Source organism: Adiantum capillus-veneris, chromosome 19 (genome assembly GCF_014529385.1).
Source record: "Adiantum capillus-veneris isolate H3 chromosome 19, ASM1452938v2, whole genome shotgun sequence".
NCBI classification, from domain to species: Eukaryota; Viridiplantae; Streptophyta; class Polypodiopsida; order Polypodiales; family Pteridaceae; genus Adiantum; species Adiantum capillus-veneris.
In genome coordinates, this window is record NC_140949.1 from 114,654,135 (window position 1) to 114,675,091 (window position 20,957).

A 20,957-nucleotide genomic window follows, 5' to 3' on the forward strand; every position below is an offset into this window, starting at 1 on the left:
GTGCATTTGACTACGGGTAAGTGAACACTATGATCAACCTTCTTTGGTTCTATTTCATTTTTTCATAGGTTTTGATTGACTTGAATAAGTAGGATGTATAATCTTGAATGCTTTCATCCATTTTGCTCCTAAGAGACATACAAGGTCATTTAGGAACAAAGAATTTTGGGGTTGTAGTGTCCCACATACATTTTTACATTATGTATTTATGGACCTACATGGTAGGGTTTCGTTTGGCACATGTTGTCACAAAAGTAACAACATGGTGTAGAAACCCATGGATTCTGGTTTAGCTAGTGTGGAGAACAGTTTATGAAAGTCCCTCTCACTCATCTCGCTAAGTGTTGACAGTTACTTCCACACACAAGTACATCTCGTACTTGAAGGATGTCATTTTTTGGATATCCTTATATGAGACATATTCCACATGGGAGAATATGAGTCCTTAGGATTGACACTGGCTCCCATTATTTTATTTATATGTTATGACAAAGTCCTTAGGTTTTTGTCAAATTCGTTTTTTAAACAATTTTGAGCACATCATATCAGGAACAATTTCAATGGTCAAAAATTGTCGGATACATAATAAGACTTAAGGTTACAAATATTGTTAAACAAATTTAACGAAAAGTTGTTTACACATGTAGAAAGATACATGTTTCGTAATGAACATATTTCATTCGGTACCTAGATGTGATTGATTTTCACATTTTGTTATAGTCCAAATATGTAAGCATGACTTACAAGTGGAAAGTATTTTGTTCTTTTCCTTTGGATTGTGAGCATAATGTTAGCCATAATCATGGGTAAGTATGGTCATGGATATGCAGGTTTGGATTTGTTTTTGCTAAATGCATGCACACTAAGTGTTATTGGCCCTAGTGTTTAACAAAGCTGATTTGGAGCAACATGCACATTCATGACATTAGTAGCTTCTATTAATCACCAATAGAGATCATGGATCAGTTTGGGTGGTGATAGATAAGTTTACTAAACTTTGTACGGTTTATTCAATCTACTTTTCCACTCTCTCAAGTTAACCAAGTTGTTGTTTAGAACATTTTTGCTTACTCAGCAATGTTTCCAAGAATTGTGCTCCCTGTTTACCAGTCATTTTGGAGTACTGTCTTTAAAACGGTGGAGAAATATAGCTTAGTATTTTCAATCACCAGAAAGGATGGACAGTTTACAAGTGTGACTCTTGTGCTAAAGGATATGCTACTTGCATACGCTAGCACCAAACAATCCAATTGGAAAGGTTGTCCCTTTGGTTGGAGTTTGCTTACTATGAGGCAAAACATGTTGCAATTAAGTTTAATCTCTTCATGTTTAGGTCGGGTTCTCAACCTTTAACACCAATTATGGTGGGATTTTCTTCTATGAAGAATGATAACAAGTCAACGACTTATCATTTGCTAATGACTTATGTCAGTCTGTCACTTCCGTGAATTTATTTCCACATGCAAACAAAAATTCACTTTCTCGAGAATGACATGCATTCAAGACTCCTCGGATTCCACATAACAAAAATCTTGAATTGAAGGCAAGCTGCTGCCTAGCAAGCACATGTAAAGTGACGAGGATACCTGTATGTGAACATCGTACAATTGATCATCTCTGCAAAACTCCAATGAATTTTGTAAAGTAGACTAATTTATGAGAAATTCTTTACATAGCTCTTGTTGAGGCTCATGACACCAGAAGTAGCATTACATAGTGCCTTCAAGAGCACAGAATGCAGGGTACCCTTTCATCTTGCATCATTCGATAAGAGAAACTCCGAGGCCTCTCTTGATGGCATAAAATCTCCAAGGAGCATAAACAAACCCTTCATGAATGCCGAGTAATTCTCTCCGAAAGGCCACAAAATGTCAGCTCAATTAGAATTGATTGCAAATCTAACTCCCGTATTTGGCAGAGTGAGAGCCACATTTTTAGCCAACTCGTGTTGTAACCACTTGGCACAGACCTCTCAATTGAGTGTTCCATTTGTCAATTGCCGTGTATTTCTTTGGTATTTTTGACCTGAACATTTGACAGCAAAACCAGTGAACGTTAGCTTTTTGATAAACAGGAATATATATTTTGACCAGAGTGGCACATTAACAAGTAGTGACAAACACAGCTATAACAACTCTACCTGTCCCCAAGTTCCAAGAGCTGGTTGACTTGATCTATATGACCATGTACTCGATTATCCAAAATCAGTGAAACAAGCAGCTGTTCGACATCCTTCTCAGGGATGTTAAGCTCCTGCAAAAATCAAACCATCATATACATGGTTTCCGTACAACAGCATGCCAAAGCCCCTACAAATTACACTTGACAGTTGCACAACTGCTTTTTTGTCAAAACCTAGCTAACGAGTTCAATTGAGCACAACACCATTATACAGATGTAAGATGGTCCTCACCTGGGATATGAAAGGAATCCGTATGCGCGTATACGGCTTGATCAGTTTCAAAAGAACTTGTGTCCGAATATTCTTTAATAAGTCCTCTATATAATTTCGAATAAAGGGGTCATCCATTATTGTTTTTCGATTACTCTGCATGTCAAGATATGAAGATACATAAAGCTAACTTCTTTGCCAATGTAAGGCTATACACCCATAAACTTTGAATGCTACAAAAGAACACCAAAGACGCAAACAATTACCAAATCAAAAACCAGACATTATTTTACAGAAAAAACAATCACGTAATAAACCTAATACTGTTGGTAGATACCTTGATTATCTTCTCAAACTCCAATATATCATTCCTCTGGTATGCTGCAACAAGGTTCGTCATTGCAAGAATTTCAGGGTCATTCTTATACCTGTGAGAAAAGCAGTCAGAAGATCTGAACATTCTTGTCTTTTGCGTTTTCAAGTAGAATGGCCAAAAGAGCATCCATTGCACTGCAAACGTATATGTACATGCACAGACACAACTAAAACTGGTCTGCCAACAGAAAGCTGGTGGCTCCATAAACTGGAGAAATCAGCCCTCAACTCAGCCAAAGACTAATCAATGCACTTTACACTACCCTGTCAAGCAAGTACAGCCATTTCTACCAAGTGTCTGTAGTTCCCACTTAAAAAAGGCCTCTTAACAATTGGACCTGTGTCAGTCGTGCAGGCTAGAGCTCCACCGCCTCTACACCTTGCCGTGTAGACATGTCATTGATAGCTGTAGTTTATACGAAAAGGCAAAGATTGACCATGCTTCCTCCAGAAACTAGTCAAGCCGTTCTACTCCAAAGTCCATCTCACATGCTAAAAGCCAACATATAAGTGTCCGTGTCCGAGTATCACCATTGCATAAAACCTTTGACTCGGGTCTACCACAAAGACTAAATAGGTCATCTAGGCTCTCCCAAGGAATTAGGAGCAACTGCCTGAGCCTGGTGCTGAGAAAGAAATCTGAAAAGAGTGATATTCATCCATGAGTCTTTGTGAGTCCCATATGAAATGAAGGTAGGTGAACGAAGTGTGTAAAGGCCAGAACACATGCAACAGCAGCCATCTCACCGCACTCGGAATCCGAATCCGACTTCTTTGGGCAAAGCCTCAGAAACCAAAAGTATTATTCTTCTATCCGAATCTGACTTCTTTTCAAAAACCAAAAGTATTATCCATCTGTGCCTTTTGCTTCTGCTTTCCTTTCTTGGACGAGTGTCCACAGCCAGGGCCTAACCTCCATAATCAATCCTCCTAATCCAACAACAAGGGAACAAGCTCCTCCCATGTCAAATCAAACAATTGTAACTAGTCCCCCGAATCTGGCACTGGCCCCCAAGACGGGCACCCCTTTCGGTATTTCTTTATTATTGATTCACAAAGATACGACTATGGGCTCTCCTCTGCTTGTCAGCACGGTAGAGTCCAGAGAGAGACCCCTCGTTACATATTTAAAGACCCTTGGCCCAAACTCAAAAGACGCACATGAAAAGCAGCACTTCTAAAAGCATCTGGCACCAAAAGCAAGTGCCCAGAAGGCTGTCTGTACAGCCCTGCCACGTCATCAACTGTCAGCGCAAAGCGTGAAAATTCCGTACAACCTGCCACGTCATCCATTTTTATGCAATTATGTGTGTGTCCTACTTTATTTTAGGTTTTTAGGCCCCTCGGCCGGCTCCTGTAATTAATCCTAACCCATTATTGATTTGGGCCACTTGGCAGGACTTCATAAGTTGGGATTTCTTATATTTCTTCTTCTTTTGTCACGTGCACATCTAACCCTATGTGTACGTGGACAAGCTGTTCCTATTTCTAGGGTTTAGGAAGCCTAGGAAGTGTTATGGCACCTTTGTGAGCCTCTGCGCAGGCCGTGCATGTCCAGGCACTTAAAGTAGCTGCATATTGTCACCAGGAGGTGTATTTTCTCCTGTTGCCTTCCGTAAATAAGTACTAGATATTTTTATTTATTTTATTTTTACTTGTTTTCCCCGGAACCCTTGAAAAGGTGCAAGTGGACATTGCATGGCCAGTGTTAAACGGCTGCGGCCGAATAGGTTTCTCACAGCGGGACTCTTGGTCCTTCAGTCTGGGACTCGTCGGGCCAGTTAGCACTGAATTCTGATGAGTATGGAAGCCTGTGTGTGCCAAATGAAGTCTGGGCCACTCGAAAAGTCACTTATAACTTTATAAGTCAGTGGGAACTAGAGAATTAACTCAAAAGGGGCAAACTGGACACATGGCAGCTTCTGGGGAGTTTGCTACTTCCAGTTGAAGAGGGGGTGCCCAATTTGAGAGAGGAGGCTGATTTGACTCATAAGTGAGCTACAGTGTGTGTGTGTGTGTGTGAGTAGTGGGTGTAGGTGTACAGCTTTAATGGAAAGCTTGCCTTCTCCTCTATCTCATGTAGCGCGATGATTTGCTCTCGTGCATCTCTCTCTCCCTTTTGGCACATATGGTAATGCCCCACTAGTTGGGCTACTCAGATGAACATGTACAGTTCTGGGAGTTTATGCGTGTTTGCCAAGGCAAGAGCCTTCTGAACAGGAACCGGATTAGCTAATTGCTAATCCCCCACAGGTATGCACAGTTCCATCGCGAAAGATTGCGAGTTCGGAGAGTTTTCTCGCGTGAAAACTTGTCCAATTCACAAGGGAACTGTCCCATTGCATGCGGGAGCCCTTGGGACACGCGTAGGCGTGTTCGCTCCGCTAAAAACGATCCGAAACAGCGAATTACAGCCTGCTGTGTTTTTCTGCAGGTTTAGGGTTTCGCACCCAAAAGGCAAGGGAACACCGGGGGAGCCTCGTGAGAGCCTTGGGATGCGTGTACAGGCTTTTGGGCACCCGGCAGTGAAAAACAGGGAATTACAGCCCGCTGAAATTCTGTGACAGCTCACCAGAAAGCTTCCAGATAGCGAGGGAATCCGTCCTAGACAGGTGCTTTTGACCTGCAGGGGTTTTTGCGTCGTTATGCTGCCAAAATCAGGTCGAAAACCTGTGTTTTCAGCCCTCGCCAGGTTTGGACAGCTTTGTGAAAGCTTGTGCGAAGTGGTCGGATCGTCTACCTTAATTTGAATAAAGAAATACCAAAAGGGGCGCCAGTCTTTGGGGCCTCCAGGGTGTCCGTCTCGTGTGCACAGTGACATTCTGGTCGCTAGACGCAACTGTTTTCTCTTCCCTTCTCAGTGCTCTGTGTAAAGTTAACAGGTAATTGAAATAGTACCGGCCTGTACAACGCCGCCCTCTACGTTGTACAGGCCGGTTATATGGTTCCATCGACGGGATAGTCACTTTTTCTTCAAAAAGTGCAGCGTGGATTGTTGTGGGTGAAAGCAACACAGAGCTTGTCGTTATGGCAGAGAAGAGAGACCAAGTACCTGAAGAGAAAATTCCTTCAACTCTTCAAGAAGACGACAGGTTGTTTAGAACTCAACTGCGTTACTGCATGGACATGTTTCAGCAATTGGCTAACAACCCAAGGATGCAAGAGTTCTTACAGGCTCCGACACAGGGTTTTCAGCCTCCTACACAGGGCATGACTGAGCCGTTGCAGGAAAAGGAGATTTCCAATGTGCAGAGGACTCATGATGCTCGAGGGAAAGCCCATGTGGTTGAGCAACTAGCGGTGTCCAATGATCCAAAGCAGCTTGCTTTAGCCGGACAGGAACCGTTTGTGAATGGTCAAGGGAGTAATGAACACGCTATGCGTCAGACCCTTCCATTACCTAATACTTATCCTGGTTATTTTGGAGGTGTTTCAGTGTTTCAAGCTATGGCTGGACCTTCCACAGGTTATATGCCAGGGAATGTGTTCGGGACAATGCAAACAGGCATGGGTAACCCTATGTACGCGAACATGGGTGTCCAACCACGTTTTCAAGGTGCCTATGGCCAATTTCGAGTGCCTGGAACACAATTTGGTATGGCTGGTTTTTCGCAGCCATACGTCCAAAATGCAGATATGATAGGGAAAACAGTTGACGCGAGTGTTGGAATGAACACTCATGGAGCACCATTGTTACAGGCACTTGTTTATGATAATGTGGCTCCTTTGAGTCAGCTTAAGGATTACTAGGAAGGTGGGCAGGGAGTGAAGTTTGAAACTTTCAGAGGAACTGAGGATCAATTGAAGGCTTTGACCTTCATACAGCAGTTCGATGCAGCTTATGCTAGAGGAAACTTCACGGAATCTTCAAAGATACGAAAGGCTGCCACTTTCTTGAAAGGGAATGCGCTTCAATGGTGGACCGTATTGTTGAACCAGGGTCAAGCCCCAACAACGTGGGTCCAATTCAAACAGCTTTTTGCGCCTGCATGGTTGACAAACACTTTTGAAGTGGATGTGATGACAGAATGGCACGAGTTGAATGCTAAACAGTGTGCGAACTTGGAAGAGTACAATAAACAGTTTTGGGCCGCACTGGTTCCAGTCACCTCTTACAGGTTTCTGCCATTGTCAGAACAGATTGAGAAGTACTGTTGCGGATTGCCCAAGAAAATCAGGGACCACTGCACAAAGACTACTGTCATTAATATGTTTCAGTTGATAGAGAATACAAGAGTGGCCAGCAATCTGTCGAAGGGAGATTCCGATGGATTTAATAGCCACAAGAAAGGGTCCCAGGGCAAACAGTTTTCAGTCAAGGGCAATGTTGCAGCAAAGCCTTATGAGCCTCCCACAAAGAAGCCCTCCACTGAAGAAGGTGATACGTCCAAGAACCAGTCTAAGTCTTCTTCGAGACGAGGACAAGGACAAAAGAGACATTTTTATGGCAAAACTTTTGAAGAACGGAAAGCTCTTAGGGAGGCCAAGAAATGCTACATTTGTGAACAGGAAGGACATTTTGCAAATGAATGCCCACAGAAGAAGTCACAGGATAAGGATGACAAGTCAGACCATAAAGGGAAGAAGCCAAAGCCAAGTGCAGGACTTGTTCCAGATTTGGTTGGAGACCAGCCAAACACAGATGCCACGGAGTTGTGCAGTGCTTGCGGCAAAGTTAGAGACCAGACAGTGCTGGTTTTCTATGATCCAGGAACCCGTGCAAAATTCATATCACCAGAATTGGCATCAAAGTTGGGCATTCGTGCAGAGGAGATGGGTATGACAGGGCAAGCAGGCTTGGCATGCCCAGGTCATTCAGAGCCCATTACTCCCATTTTGGGGAAGCTTCGTCTGCACATTCAGAGCTATGTGGATGCGGAAGAATTTCATATTATGCCACTTGAGGGCTGTGATGTGTTACTGGGTATCCCATGGTGTTACAGGTTGCATGCTATGGTGGATACTTACAACAAAAAGATTACCCTTGTACATAGAGGAAAAACTCATGTCCTTGATGTAAAGCTTAAAGGGGAGTCTGTTCCAGTTGTTTCTCCTTCTGCTATTTCATCTGTAATAAAGAATCATCTTTCTGCGTACTTGATCTTTGCAAAAGAAGTACCTCAAGTTGTATCTAATTTGTCTACCTTACATAAAAACAGGTCAACTTTTTTGAGTGGTTTCAGTGATTGTTGTTCGGACTCTTTACCAGGGGAGTTACCTCCTGAGAGACCTGAGGATCATACTATAGATCTTGTGCCAGGTTCTAGTCCACCGAATAGACCACCATACAGGGTTAGTGCAACCTAGCAGAAAGAGATTATGAGTCAGGTCAACGAGCCTTTAGAGAAGGGGCTGATTCAGCCCAGTTCATCCCTTTTTTGTTCGCCTGTACTCTTAGTGCAGAAGAAGGATGGTCCATGGCGCATGTGCATTGACTATCGCGCCTTGAATAAGAATACCATCAAGAACAGGTTCCCCATACCGAGGATAGATGACATTCTTGATCGGCTTGAGGGAGCCTCATTGTTTACAAGAATAGACCTAAAGAGTGGGTATCATCAGATACGCATTAGGCAAGAAGATGTCCATAAGACTGCATTCAGGACAACATTTGGTCTCTATGAGTTTCTTGTCATGCCATTTGGTCTCACAAATGCTCCTGCCACGTTTAATAGAATGATGGACAGAATTTTTAGACCGCATAGAAACTTCGTGGGTACCTTCTTTGATGACATGATTGTCTATTCCAAGTCTGAAGAGGAGCATAGGGATCACCTGACTGCAGTTTTCAATGAGTTACGTAAGAACAGGGTACTCATTAATGCGAAGAAGAGTGAATTCGTTTTGCAAGAAATTCACTTCCTTGGGGACATTGTTTCAAAGGATGGGGTACGCATGGATCCCGCTAAAGTGGAATCAATTAGGTCATGGCCAGACTTGAAGTCCGTACATGACATTCGAAGCTTTCTAGGCTTATGTTCCTACTGCACGAGGTTCATCCGAAATTTTGCTGAGATTGCTTCTCCACTCCATGCACTACAAGGAAAAGGAGTTACTTTCAAGTGGACAGCCAAGGAAATTTTAGCGTTCAAACACTTGAAAGAGAAGCTGACTTCAGATCCGGTAATCATTTTGCCAGATCTTTCAAAACCTTTTGTGGTTCAGTGTGATGCATGTGGCCATAGTCTTGGTGCAGTTCTAATGCAGAATGGCCGAGTAGTCGCATATGAGAGCAGAATTCTTTTGAAGACTGAAAGAAACTTTGCAAGTCTATGAGAAAGAATTGCTGGCAGTAATTCATGCTCTCACTAGTTGGAAACACTATTTGCTAGGGGCTGATTTTGTTGTCCAAACGGATCATCAAACCTTGCGATATTTTCTCACACAGACGAAGTTGTCTGAGAAGCACATGCGATGGGCAAACATCTTGTCAATGTTCCATTTTCAGATTGTGCATGTGCAAGGGAAAAAGAACGTGGTGGCTGATGCGTTGTCATGAAAGCCCCAAATTTCAGCAGTGTCAATTCCATACCATTGTGAACTAGACGAAATGAAGACACAATATGCTGAAGATTCAGATTTTGCAAGGATCTATGACCAGCTTGTTGATGGGCAACATCATGAACACTATATGTTTAAGAATGACTTTTTCATGATGCATGGAAAATTATGCGTTACCAAACAGTTACGACCCAAAATTTTGATGGAAAGTCATGCTCCACCTTATGCTGGGCATCGTGGAATTGATGCGACAGTGAAAGGGGTTGAGGCATTCTTCTATTGGCCAGCTTTGCGTCAAGATGTTGACACATTTGTAAGATCATGCTTAGTATGCCAAAAAGTCAAATTTGACAGACAAAAGCAACCGGTATTGTTGCAGCCATTCCCGATCCCAGATAGGCCATGGGAAAGCATAGCAATGGACTTTATCTTTGATCTTCCAAGGACGCAGACAGGCAATGATGGGATTTGGACTATGATTTGTAGGTTCAGTAAGCAGGCCCATTTCATTCCTGTGAGGAAGAAGATAAAGCCAGAACACATGGTCAAGATATTCATGAGCAATATCTTTAAATATCACGGGATGCCTCAATCAATTGTGAGTGACAGGGATCCACGTATGACGAGTCTTTTCTGGAAGGCATTGTTTGAGAACATGGGCACTATGCTAAAGTTCTCTTCTTCGTTTCATCCGCAAACTGATGGACAGTCAGAAGAGGCAAATTCTACTGTTCTGGACCTGCTCAAATGTTATGTGTCAGAGCACAAGGCAACTTGGCAACACCATCTTCCATTGGTTGAATATACTTACAATAACACTGTGCATACGTCAACAGGTAAGGCACCATTTGAGATAGTGGAAGGAGGAAAGAAAGTCCCGCCCATTTTGCAGACTAAGGACAAGATTTTTGAGGCAAACAAGTATGTGCAAGATATGGATGAAACATACAAGAAGATAAAGATTGCTCTTGAGAAGACTCAGGCTAAGCAAAAGAAAGCTGTTGATCGTCACCGTCGTGAACTTGTATTTTCACTTGGTGATTGGGTGCTTTTGCGCTTTGAAAAGGCCAGGTTAAGGAAAAGGAAAGGCAAGGAACGCTTGTTTCCTAAGCTCAATATGCGATATTATGGTCCTTTTCAGATTTCAGAAAAGATCAACGATGTAGCTTACAGGTTAAAGCTACCAGAAGGCTGGAAAATACATAATGCTTTTCATGTCAGCCTTCTAAGACCCTTTGTTGGTGATGTGCCAGAGAATATGCTTGATGAGGAACAACCCGAAGTGGAAGAATTGGATAAAATCCTTGTTCCTGAACAGATAGTGGCACATAAAGAAAGAAAGGTCAGAGGAAAGGTTGCAAGACGCTATTTGGTGAAGTTCAAGAACTATCCATCGTTGGATGCCAAATGGATGGAAGAGTCTGAATTGGCTGATTCAGCTCAGCTATTGCAATTGTATCTTGAAGCCTTTCAGATGGAACCCAGAGTGACTTGATGTAGCCTTTTCTGGAGCAAGGCAAGAGCATGGTTCATGATGCTCAAGAGAGTAGTTAAGCAATTGTATCTACTCTTTCCATACAGAATTTAGCTAGAGAAGTTTGTGCTTCAGAGTACACTAGAAGGCTTCTATGCTTGATATATGTGTCGTAGCCAGGTTGGTGGGATTGTTTAATCGTCCAACGCTACATTTCCGGAAGCATGTATATCTTGGATTCCCATCATAGAATATGTGTGATATCAACAGATACCGCATGTATTATTGGCATGCAAGCGAGGTCGCTTGCAATATTTCAAGAGTGGGGTGTGTCACTAGGAGGTGTATTTTTTCCTGTTGCCTTCCGTAAATAAGTACTAGATATTTTTATTTATTTTTTTTTACTTGTTTTCCCCGGAACCCTTGAAATACTGCAAGTGGACATTGCATGGCCAGTGTGAAACGGCTGCGGCCGAATAGGTTTCTCACATTTCTGATGAGTATGGAAGCCTGTGTGTGCCAAATGAAGTCTGGGCCACTCGAAAAGTCACTTATAACTTTATAAGTCAGTGGGAACTAGAGAATAACTCAAAAGGGGCAAACTGGACACATGGCAGCTTCTGGGGAGTTTGCTACTTCCAGCTGAAGAGGGGGCGCCCAATTTGAGAGAGGAGGCTGATTTGACTCATAAGTGAGCTACAGTGTGTGTGCGTGTGTGAGTAGTGGGTGTAGGTGTACAGCTTTAATGGAAAGCTTGCCTTCTCCTCTATCTCATGTAGCGCGATGATTTGCTCTCGTGCATCTCTCTCCCCCTTTTGGCACATATGGTAATGCCCCACTAGTTGGGCTACTCAGATGAACATGTACAATTCTGGGAGTTTATGCGTGTTTGCCAAGGCAAGAGCCTTCTGAACAGGAACCGGATTAGCTAATTGCTAATCCCCCACAGGTATGCACAGTTCCATCGCAAAAGATTGCGAGTTCGGAGAGTTTTCTCGCGTGAAAACTTGTCCAATTCACAAGGGAACTGTCCCATTGCGTGCGGGAGCCCTTGGGACACGCGTAGGCGTGTTCGCTCCGCTAAAAACGATCCGAAACAGCGAATTACAGCCTGCTGTGTTTTTCTGCAGGTTTAGGGTTTCGCACCTAAACGGCAAGGGAACACCAGGGGAGCCTCGTGAGAGCTTTGGGATGCGTGTACAGGCTTTTGGGCACCCGGCAGTGAAAAACAGGGAATTACAGCCCGCTGAAATTCTGTGACAGCTCACCAGAAAGCTTCCAGATAGCGAGGGAATCCGTCCTAGACAGGTGCTTTTGACCTACAAGGTTTTTTGCGTCGTTATGCTGCCAAAATCAGGTCGAAAACCTACGTTTTCAGCCCTCGCCAGGTTTGGACAGCTTTGTGAAAGCTTGTGCGAAGTGGTCGGATCGTCTACCTTAATTTGAATAAAGAAATACCGAAAGGGGCGCCAATCTTTGGGGCCTACAGGGTGTCGGTCTCGTGTGCGCAGTGACATTCTAGTCGCTGGACGCAATTGTTTTCTCTTCCTTTCTCAATGCTCTGTGTAACGTTAACAGGTAATTGAAATAGTACCGCCCTCTACGTTGTACAGGCCGGTTATACATACCCTCTGATTGCACATCCTAAAGCATGAGCATTATCACCCGCATGAAACAGTTTTCATAACTGCATGGGACCCACCCCTTAGCACTTATTTTATAAGTGACTTTTCACTTATTAAATAAAAAAAAGGCAAATCATGGAGGCTGAATTCTGGCTGATCGACCCACTTCAAAACTCCTATAAAGGCAGCCCTCAGGCGCATGAGAAGAGGCACAGAAGAAGAGGGAGAACAGTACATCCAAGCAACAGGCCTCTTAGCATTTTTCTCCATCAATTCAGCCAGCGTTTTCTGCATCAGAGTCAGCATTTTCAGCCACAAGATCCAGCGTTTTCAGTTTCAGCACTTAGCCTTGCGAGATCCTTCAACAACAGTTGCAGAACCTTGCCAAGGTACCGATTACGACCCAGAGTAACCTGGCGTTTTCAGTTTTCCAGCAGTCAAGGCCAGCGTTTTACTATTTCAGCCAGATCTGCCAGCGTTTGCAGTTTTCAGCCCTTAACCTCATTGAATCCAACCCGACCTAGTCGCAGATCTTCGTCACAAGTCCCACCTTGCTGCAGATTGGCAGCATTCAGATTTCAGCCCCAAAACATACCTAGATGAATCCAAGATAAGCCCAAATTCACCCATAAAGGAAAGTGCAAGGTATAGACCCATGGTAGTCACCCACAAGACAATATAACCATCAGCCTAGCGTTCTGCAGTTTCATCACCAATCAGGCATCGTTTTGCATTCAGCCCGTGCTCGTCTTGAAGGTTGCAGATCAGCCTCGTGGCGGTACGTCAGTTGCAAAGCCATAGCATTTTCAAATTTCAGCCTTAGCGTCGTCGTCGTCATTGACATAGCCTCATTAGCATCATAGCATCTAGAAGCATTGTACCAGACCTTTGTGCAATCTAAAGCAAATACTCCTCTAGCAATAGAGGGGGGGCCCTTGGAGGGGGGTTTGGGACCCCATGTGGTGTCGTCTCTTCTCTCTCTCTCTAGCACTCTCTGCACACTCACTCACAGTTGTATTCCGCTCTCGTGTTTTGGTCATTGCACATCCTCTCACTAAGGCATTGAAGGCTCTCCCTTCCGTTAATTGAAAAGGAACCTTGAGCACCACTGAGCACTCATCATGAGCCATACACCATCATTCACTTCCGTTGCACATTACATCTTTGCTAGGCCTTAGGCCTCTGGACCGGTTCCCACAAAACTCGATCAAGTTAGTCCAAGACCTGATGTTTTCTTCACTGGAATGAAATGAGCCTGTTTGCTAAATTTGTCAATAACAGTCCAGATACCATCGTGACCACTCTGTGTTCTCGGGAGATCAAAAATGAAATCCATTGCAATAGTTTCCGAGGGCCGGGTGGGTATGGGTAAAGGCTGTAACAATCCCTCTGCTTTATGCCTGTCAAACTTGACCTTCTGGCATATTAAGCAACTGCGCACAAACTCTTCCACATCCTTTTTGAGTCTCGGCCAAAAGAAGTATCTCTCTACCCCTTTCATGGTGGTAGCAATGCCGCAGTGACCCGTAAAAGGTGGACAGTGGCATTCGGTCATAACCTTTTCCCTCAACGGTTGTGTAACGCACAACATGGTTTTTCTCATCAAGTAGCCATCCCGAATGGAATATCCCGCTATTGTCTCCCCATCCCGTATCCATGTGAAAACGTCTGCAAAATCAATATCTATGGCATACTGGTCGACCATATCCTCGAAGCTCCTATGATGTATCGCGGAAATAGCCAGAACCAACGGCTTCCGAGACAAAGCATCTGCCACCACATTCTTTTGTCCCTGCACATGGACAATCTGGAAGTGAAACTGTGACAAGATGTTCGCCCACCGCATCTGCTTTTCCCAAAGCTGCTTCTGTGACAAGAAGTAGCGCAAACTCTGATGATCTGTAAAGACAGTAAAATCCGCTCCGAGTAGGTACTGCCGCCACTGAGTAAGAGCATGGATAACCGCCAAAAGCTCTTTCTCATAAATCTGTGCTGTCATTTCCGGCCTTGAGAACAATCGGCTCTCGTAAGCAATGACATGGCCTTCTTGCATTAAGACTGCACCCAGACTACGACCACAAGCATCACAATATACTTCAAATAACTTCTGCAAGTCCAGCAAAGTCAAAATTGGTCCTGTTCCGTAGTCAATTTCTCTTTCAATGTCTGAAAGGCAGTCACCTCTGTGGGTCCCCACGAGAAAGGGACTCCTTTCTATGTCAAGATATGCAAAGGGGAAGCAACCTCTGCAAACTTTCGAATGAACCGCCTATAGTACGAACACAGTCCCAAGAAGCTTCTAACTTCATGGACATTCTTTAAATCGGGCCAATCACGGATAGTCTCTATCTTGGCCAGATCCATTTGCACTCCTGCTGTGCTGAGACAATGTGTCCCAAAAAGTGTATCTCTTGTAGGAAAAATTCACTTTTCTTTGCATTAATCACTAACTTGTGATCTCGTAATGCCTGAAAGACCTGAAGAAGATGATCTCTATGTTCTGCCTCATTCTTGGAGAAAACAATGATATCGTCAAAGAAAGTGCCAACAAATAGCCTGTACTCTCGAAAAACCCTGTCCATCATCCGGTTAAATGTCGCAGGAGCATTGGTTAAGCCAAAAGGCATCACCAAAAACACAAATAACCCAAAAGTCTTCTGAAAAGTTGTCTTGTAGACGTCTCCCAGCGCGATTTTGATCTGATGATATCCACTCTTCAAATCAATCCTGCTAAAGCACGAGGATCCCTGTAATCTATCGAGTATATCATCGATCCTAGGAATCAGAAATCTGTTCTTGATGGTGATTTTGTTGAGAGCTCTATAATCGATGCACATTCTCCAAGATCCGTCTTTCTTCAAAACCAACAACACTGGAGAGCAATACGGTGAAGTACTAGGCTAGACAAGACCCTTTTCCAAGAGGTCTTTCACTTGGTTCATAATCTCTTTGTTTTATTTTGTTTTCGAAGTTGGTTAGGGCATGCCCGGCCGCTCCCCTCATACACCAAAAAAGTATACAAGAAGAACGACCAGGACTATGCACCCAGAAACCGAAGGCAGACGCTTTTGTCACTAGTTTCCTCTGGACTACGAGAGGCCAGAATTATCTACACTCTTAGGGCCATGACTAGAGAGACCCATTTCGCCAACTTGATTTAAGTGTGACAGCGACCAAGTACCTCTATTCAGAGGCCTAGGAACTGCGGGACTTGCTTCAGTCTTCCCTTTGAAGTTGCCTCCTCTAGGTAACTTATCGCTCACCTCATTGAACTGCCTTTGAAACCCGACGGTTTTCCCCTAGGAAATGCCATACCCGCTTAGAAAGGCGTCGGCTCACAGGTGGCGTCCACTGAGGTTGGTCGTGTCTCCCTTTTGCACCTCCCAATCCCTTTTAGGTTCATAATCTCTTCATTCTATGCTCGGCTCACACAGTAAGGTGGCCGGTTCAATGGTGTGCTTCCAAGTATCAGATCAATGGTATGATCTTCAGGACGAGCAGGTGGTAACTCGCCTGGTAGGCCCTCTAAGAAGCAATCGACGTGAGTGCAGAAAATCTTGGTGTTCATTATCAAGTTTAGACATATTTGTCCTATCCTTATCGCTCAGTTCTTTCATAAAGATCAAGTAAACAAACAGACTGGATTTCATTAATTTAGAAATGGCCGAAGCCGATACAATAGGGACAGGGACAGACTCGCTCTTCAGTTTAATATTGTCACGTGACACATCCCAACCCTATGTGTCCGTGGACAAGCTACACCACAACAGGGTTCAGTTCAGTTCAGTCAAGTCTGGATTAGCAGTGATCTAGCACTTTTGTGAGTCTATTCGTAGACCGTGCATGCCCAATCACTTAGCATAGATGCATATCCTCCGGTTGCACACAGCATGATCATCCGAATTCCCATTAGAATCCATTAGCATCAGTTAGGGGAATTTTCCAGTGCATTTAGCCTATTTTCCTATTTATTGGGATTTTCACTCATTATTTTAAGTGACTTTCCAACAAAAGTAGGTAGGGCAATTTTGCTAAGTTAATATATAAGCAAACCCAAGTTAGCACTTTCTGGCAGAAGAGGCAGCAGGAGCTTCCCGCTCAACAGGCAACTTCTCAGCAGTACCCCCCCAAAGACCTCTAGCGTTTTCTGTTCCCAGCAGTAAAACCCCTTCTCTGGCGTTTTCCTCACTGGCAGTCCTCGCCATCACCCTCAACACCCTAGCGTTAGCAGATTGTGGATCCATCGCCAGAATTCATCAGCAGTAGCGTTTTGCTACTTCAGCCCATTAGCATTTTTACCTCCAACAGCCCAACGTTTTTGGCAACAGGCAGAACCGGCCAGTGTTTTTGCCTTCAGCCATAACTACATCAGATCTACAGCGTTTTCAGCCCTATGACAAAGTAGCAGATTCCCCCCAGTCGGTTGCAGATGATCCCCCATTTTCAGCCATCAAAACGTAGCCAAAACAGTCATTTTCAGCCACCAAGAAGACCATGAAAATCAGCAGATAAAAGATCTCAGATTTCAGCCATCAAGTCGTCGTCGTCATCACCGTCGTCGTCATCGGCATAGTCCCATTGCATCAGTCCATTGCATCAGTCCATTGCATCAGTCCATTGCATTCGCATTGTACACCTTTGTGCAATCAAAGTAGACCACTCTCGCCGACGAGAGTGGGGCCTTCGGAGGAGGGTTTTACAACCTCTCGGGTGTCGTATCTCTTCTCTCTCCTTCTCTCAGTCTCAATCACTTGCACGCACAATATCCACTCACTTTGTTCGTGATCATAGCACTCTCTATAAGACGGAAGGCTCTCTCCTTCCCTAAGAACTAAAAGGAACCTTGAGCAATAAAGATCACTAATCTTGAGAAAATACAACATTCATTCCGTTGCACCTTACATTGGTATCAGAGCTTTGGAAGTGTTCTGCATTACTCAAGGAAAGAACCACAAGAATTTTTTTGCTTGTTGCGATCGCACGAACCCAAGTTTACTTGAGCGTGGCAATTCCTAATCATGTTTTGTTGAAGAGTGACAGGAATCCCAAGAAAGAAGGGCTTGTCCAGCCTCCCCTTGTGTCTCTTTTCCCTCATTGAGAGCGGACTGTGCACTTAGCAGCCGGCCAATCGACGTGAGGTGGGAAAAAGCAACCTTGGTGTGAGCGCAAGGCCGCCAAGGGGTGCGCCCGCAGAAAGGAGTAGAACTCGGGTGAAAAGAAGATCCTTCTCCAACGCGATTTGCAAGCGAAAGAAAACCTCAAGAACCCCAAGAACCCAAGACCCTCAAGACTCAAGAACCTCAAGACCCTCAAGAACCAAGTTCCTCGTGAACTTAAGAACCAAAGATCCTAGTGCATGGTCGTCACCCGAAGCGGCATGGATACTTCGCATTTAGGTGATGAGCATGAGAGAGGCGACGAAGGATTCTCCCCACCAGGAGATTTTTCCAACCCTCCCCCTTCGCCATCTACGCCACGAGTTGTCCTCACTCCTATGGAGATGATGGTCAAGTCGATGTTGGACATGTTGGCACAACAAGAAGAAACGAATCGAGTTGCATTGGCACAACTCGCAAGCAAAGCAGAAGAACAAGCAGCAAAGGACCGTGCACAAGAAGCCAAGGATCGCGAGCGCGACGAAAGAAACGCAAGATTGGCCGCACAACAAGAAGAAAATCGACTTGCTCAAGAACGTGAGCGCATTGCTCTTGCCGCAAAACAAGAAGAAAATCGACTTGCTCTCAAACGCGAGCGCGATGAACGAGATGTACGAAAAGCAGAAAAGGACGCCGAGCGTGAAGCTCAAAGGGAGCTTCGCAATCAAGAATTTATTGCCAAAATCCTAGCCTCGAAGACCGAACCACCCAAAGATCGTGGAAGTTCGTCAAGTGGCGCAAGCCATGACGCGGATTCCAACCATCCAGTTACAGAAAAGTTGACTTTCAGTAAGTATGACGGTAAGATGGATGCTACACTTATTCATTCTTGGTTGCATCAATTTAATGCTTATTTTGCGACAACTAAGAAGACAGGAAATAGCAAAGTTTTGACGGTAGCTATGTACCTTGTCGGTGATGCCATCAATTGGTACCACGCATGGCAAGAGGCACAGCTAGCCGCGTACCTAGAGGCAACCGACGATTTCACACCCTCTCTTTTAGTTGGGCTGATTTCCAAGACAAGCTCAAGGCGCGGTTTATGCCACCTCAATACCTCGCACGATTGAAGGACGATTGGCGCGCTCTCAAGCAAAATGGTCTGCCGGTTATGTCTTTTTCTAATCGTGTGTTGCAGCTAGGTACCCAACTATGCATGTCGGATGAAGAGCGCAGAGAGGCTTTTCTCTTTGGATTGGACGAGTATATCAAGTACGATGTCGAGGTACTCGATCCAATCAATCTCAACAAGGCGGTAGCGATTGCTCTCGCACAAGAGATGAAGCACAACAAGGGAAAGCCTAAGGAGAACAAGACTTCCATAAGTACCTCGCAAACTCCTCAGAACGGTAAGAACGGTAAGAATGGTAAGAATGATAACTCTTCTAACCAATCTACCAACAGTATCTCATCAAAGAATTCTGCCAATGAATCTAAGGGTAAGGCTAACACAACTGCTAAACCTAAGCTTACTCCAGATGAAAAGATAGCACAAGGAATTGTAGAAGGATACATCACGTCGGAAGAACAAAGCACTTATTCTAAGGAAGGTCGTTGTTTTCATTGTCACATTAAGGGTCACATAAAACGAACATGTCCTAAGCTTGACTCGAATGAATCTAAAGAACCCACAGCACCCACTACATCTGTCAATGCAATGAATGATAACACGATTGTGCCCAAAGTTTCTCAGGACCCTCCCATTGATGATTCTCTCATTAAATGTTATGGTCGTACGTCGGGGCACCGTTTTATCATATTGTTTAACCCAGGTAGTATGCATGATGTGATCAGCCCCTCTCTTGTTGAGAGAGCCCGCCTCGAAGTTAGTCCGAGATTTCCTATCGAGGTCTCTGGCTTTCGTCCTGGTATGGACGCTCTCATCACGAAGGAGTGCCTTGATGTGTTGTTTGCAATTCAGCAGACTGCCTTCACTAGAAGATTTGTTGTTTCTCCTCTCTCAGGATGTAATATGATTTTAGGCATGAAATGGTTTCGTGAAATAAACCCTCTCGTTGATTGGGAGGCTAGCACTTTAACTCTCAATGCCAAAAGTGATTCTCCTACTGTCTTTCATGGAGTGGATACTTCTCCTTCTCCATCTCTCATTGCTAATATGTAGGACAAGGTTGAAAGGATTCGAGATAAGGAGACTCTTTCAGTCTCTTTTTCTCCACAGCATGACACACAGAACTTGCATGATTATGAGAAGCATGATGATTTGAAGGATAATCATTTGCATGATGATTTGGATGAAAAAGACAAGCATGATGAATTGCATGAAGATGATGTGATTGTTCACAAGGATGATGTGTTAGTTGATGCTTTTTCTAGCGAAGCTAGCCTCGTTGTAGAATCGATCTTGGCTTTCAAGTCGAGATCCGCAGATCCCCCACAAGAAGATTTGCTAGATCCCGAAGAACCGATCTTGGCTCTCGAACCCTAGTCCAAGGAACCCTCACAAGAAGTATTGTGTGTTTGCATGATTGATACGCACGCAGTTCAAGTGTTTCATTCGTGAAGGTTTCCTGTATTTTAGTCAGCATTGTTATGTGATCCCTTTTCCTAGGCATGACATACTATATGTTGAGCACGTTTCTCTCATGGATGAGCACGAATGTATGCGGATGTTTCGTGAAAAGCTGAAAAGTTTGTATGTAAGGAAGTCGCATTTCATGTCTCTTCCTTGGCATGACACAGTTTCCGAAAGAGCACATGATTGTATGAGCGCCAAGCATGGGTATTTCCATTGTGATTTGCCACACTTGATTGGTTTCGATCAAACAGAAAAGATTCGACCGCATTGTTTGCATGTGTTTGATGAACGGGTTGTCACTCCGTCTCTATGTTCATCGACATTGCATACACAGTCTTTAGAGAAGACAATATTTTTTTCCTTCACTTTACATGGCATGGGTATGTTCATGGTTTTGTGTTGGAGATGGTTTCAGGAATTTTCAGCCATGGAGATTCTTGAAGACGAAAGAAGCAGGACTCTAGACGAAGTTGAAGCAAGAAAGGAGATTCAAAAGACTTTGTGTCGCTTTCGGCGCGGCCCAAAGAAGCAAGCGTTGCAGACCTTTATGAAGTTCAAGTACCGCTCGACCCACACAGCAGAGTGGGCCGGCGAAGAGTCCCTTCCAAGATTCCGAATGCTGTTGGCGATCTCCCTCGACGCCATGCAGTTCAGTACCAGTACCTCACTTTGAAAAGGAGGGGATATCACGTGACACATCCCAACCCTATGTGTCCGTGTACAAGCTACACCACAACAGGGTTCAGTTCAGTCAAGTCAAGTCTAGATTAGCAATGATCCGGCACTTTTGTGAGTCTATTCGTAGACCGTGCATGCCCAGTCACTTAGCATAGATGCATATCCTCCGGTTGCACACAGCATGATCATCGGAATTCCCATCAGAATCCATTAGCATCAG

At 44.2% G+C, this 20,957-nt stretch overlaps 1 protein-coding gene across 1 annotated transcript in view; it reads right to left on the reverse strand.

Moving 5' to 3' along the window:
* Positions 1–1,514: 1,514 nt before the first annotated feature.
* Positions 1,515–20,957, reverse strand: part of FUS12 (proteasome family protein) — a 38,386-nt gene continuing 18,943 nt past the window's right edge. Inside the window, exons 9-12 of the mRNA XM_086491146.1 lie at positions 2,730–2,820; positions 2,414–2,548; positions 2,141–2,253; positions 1,515–2,025 (exon numbers count right to left, since the gene is read on the reverse strand). Of these exons, the coding sequence (XP_086347272.1) occupies positions 1,935–2,025; positions 2,141–2,253; positions 2,414–2,548; positions 2,730–2,820 (430 nt within the window). The 3' untranslated portion in view covers positions 1,515–1,934. The remainder of the gene's footprint in view (positions 2,026–2,140; positions 2,254–2,413; positions 2,549–2,729; positions 2,821–20,957) is intronic.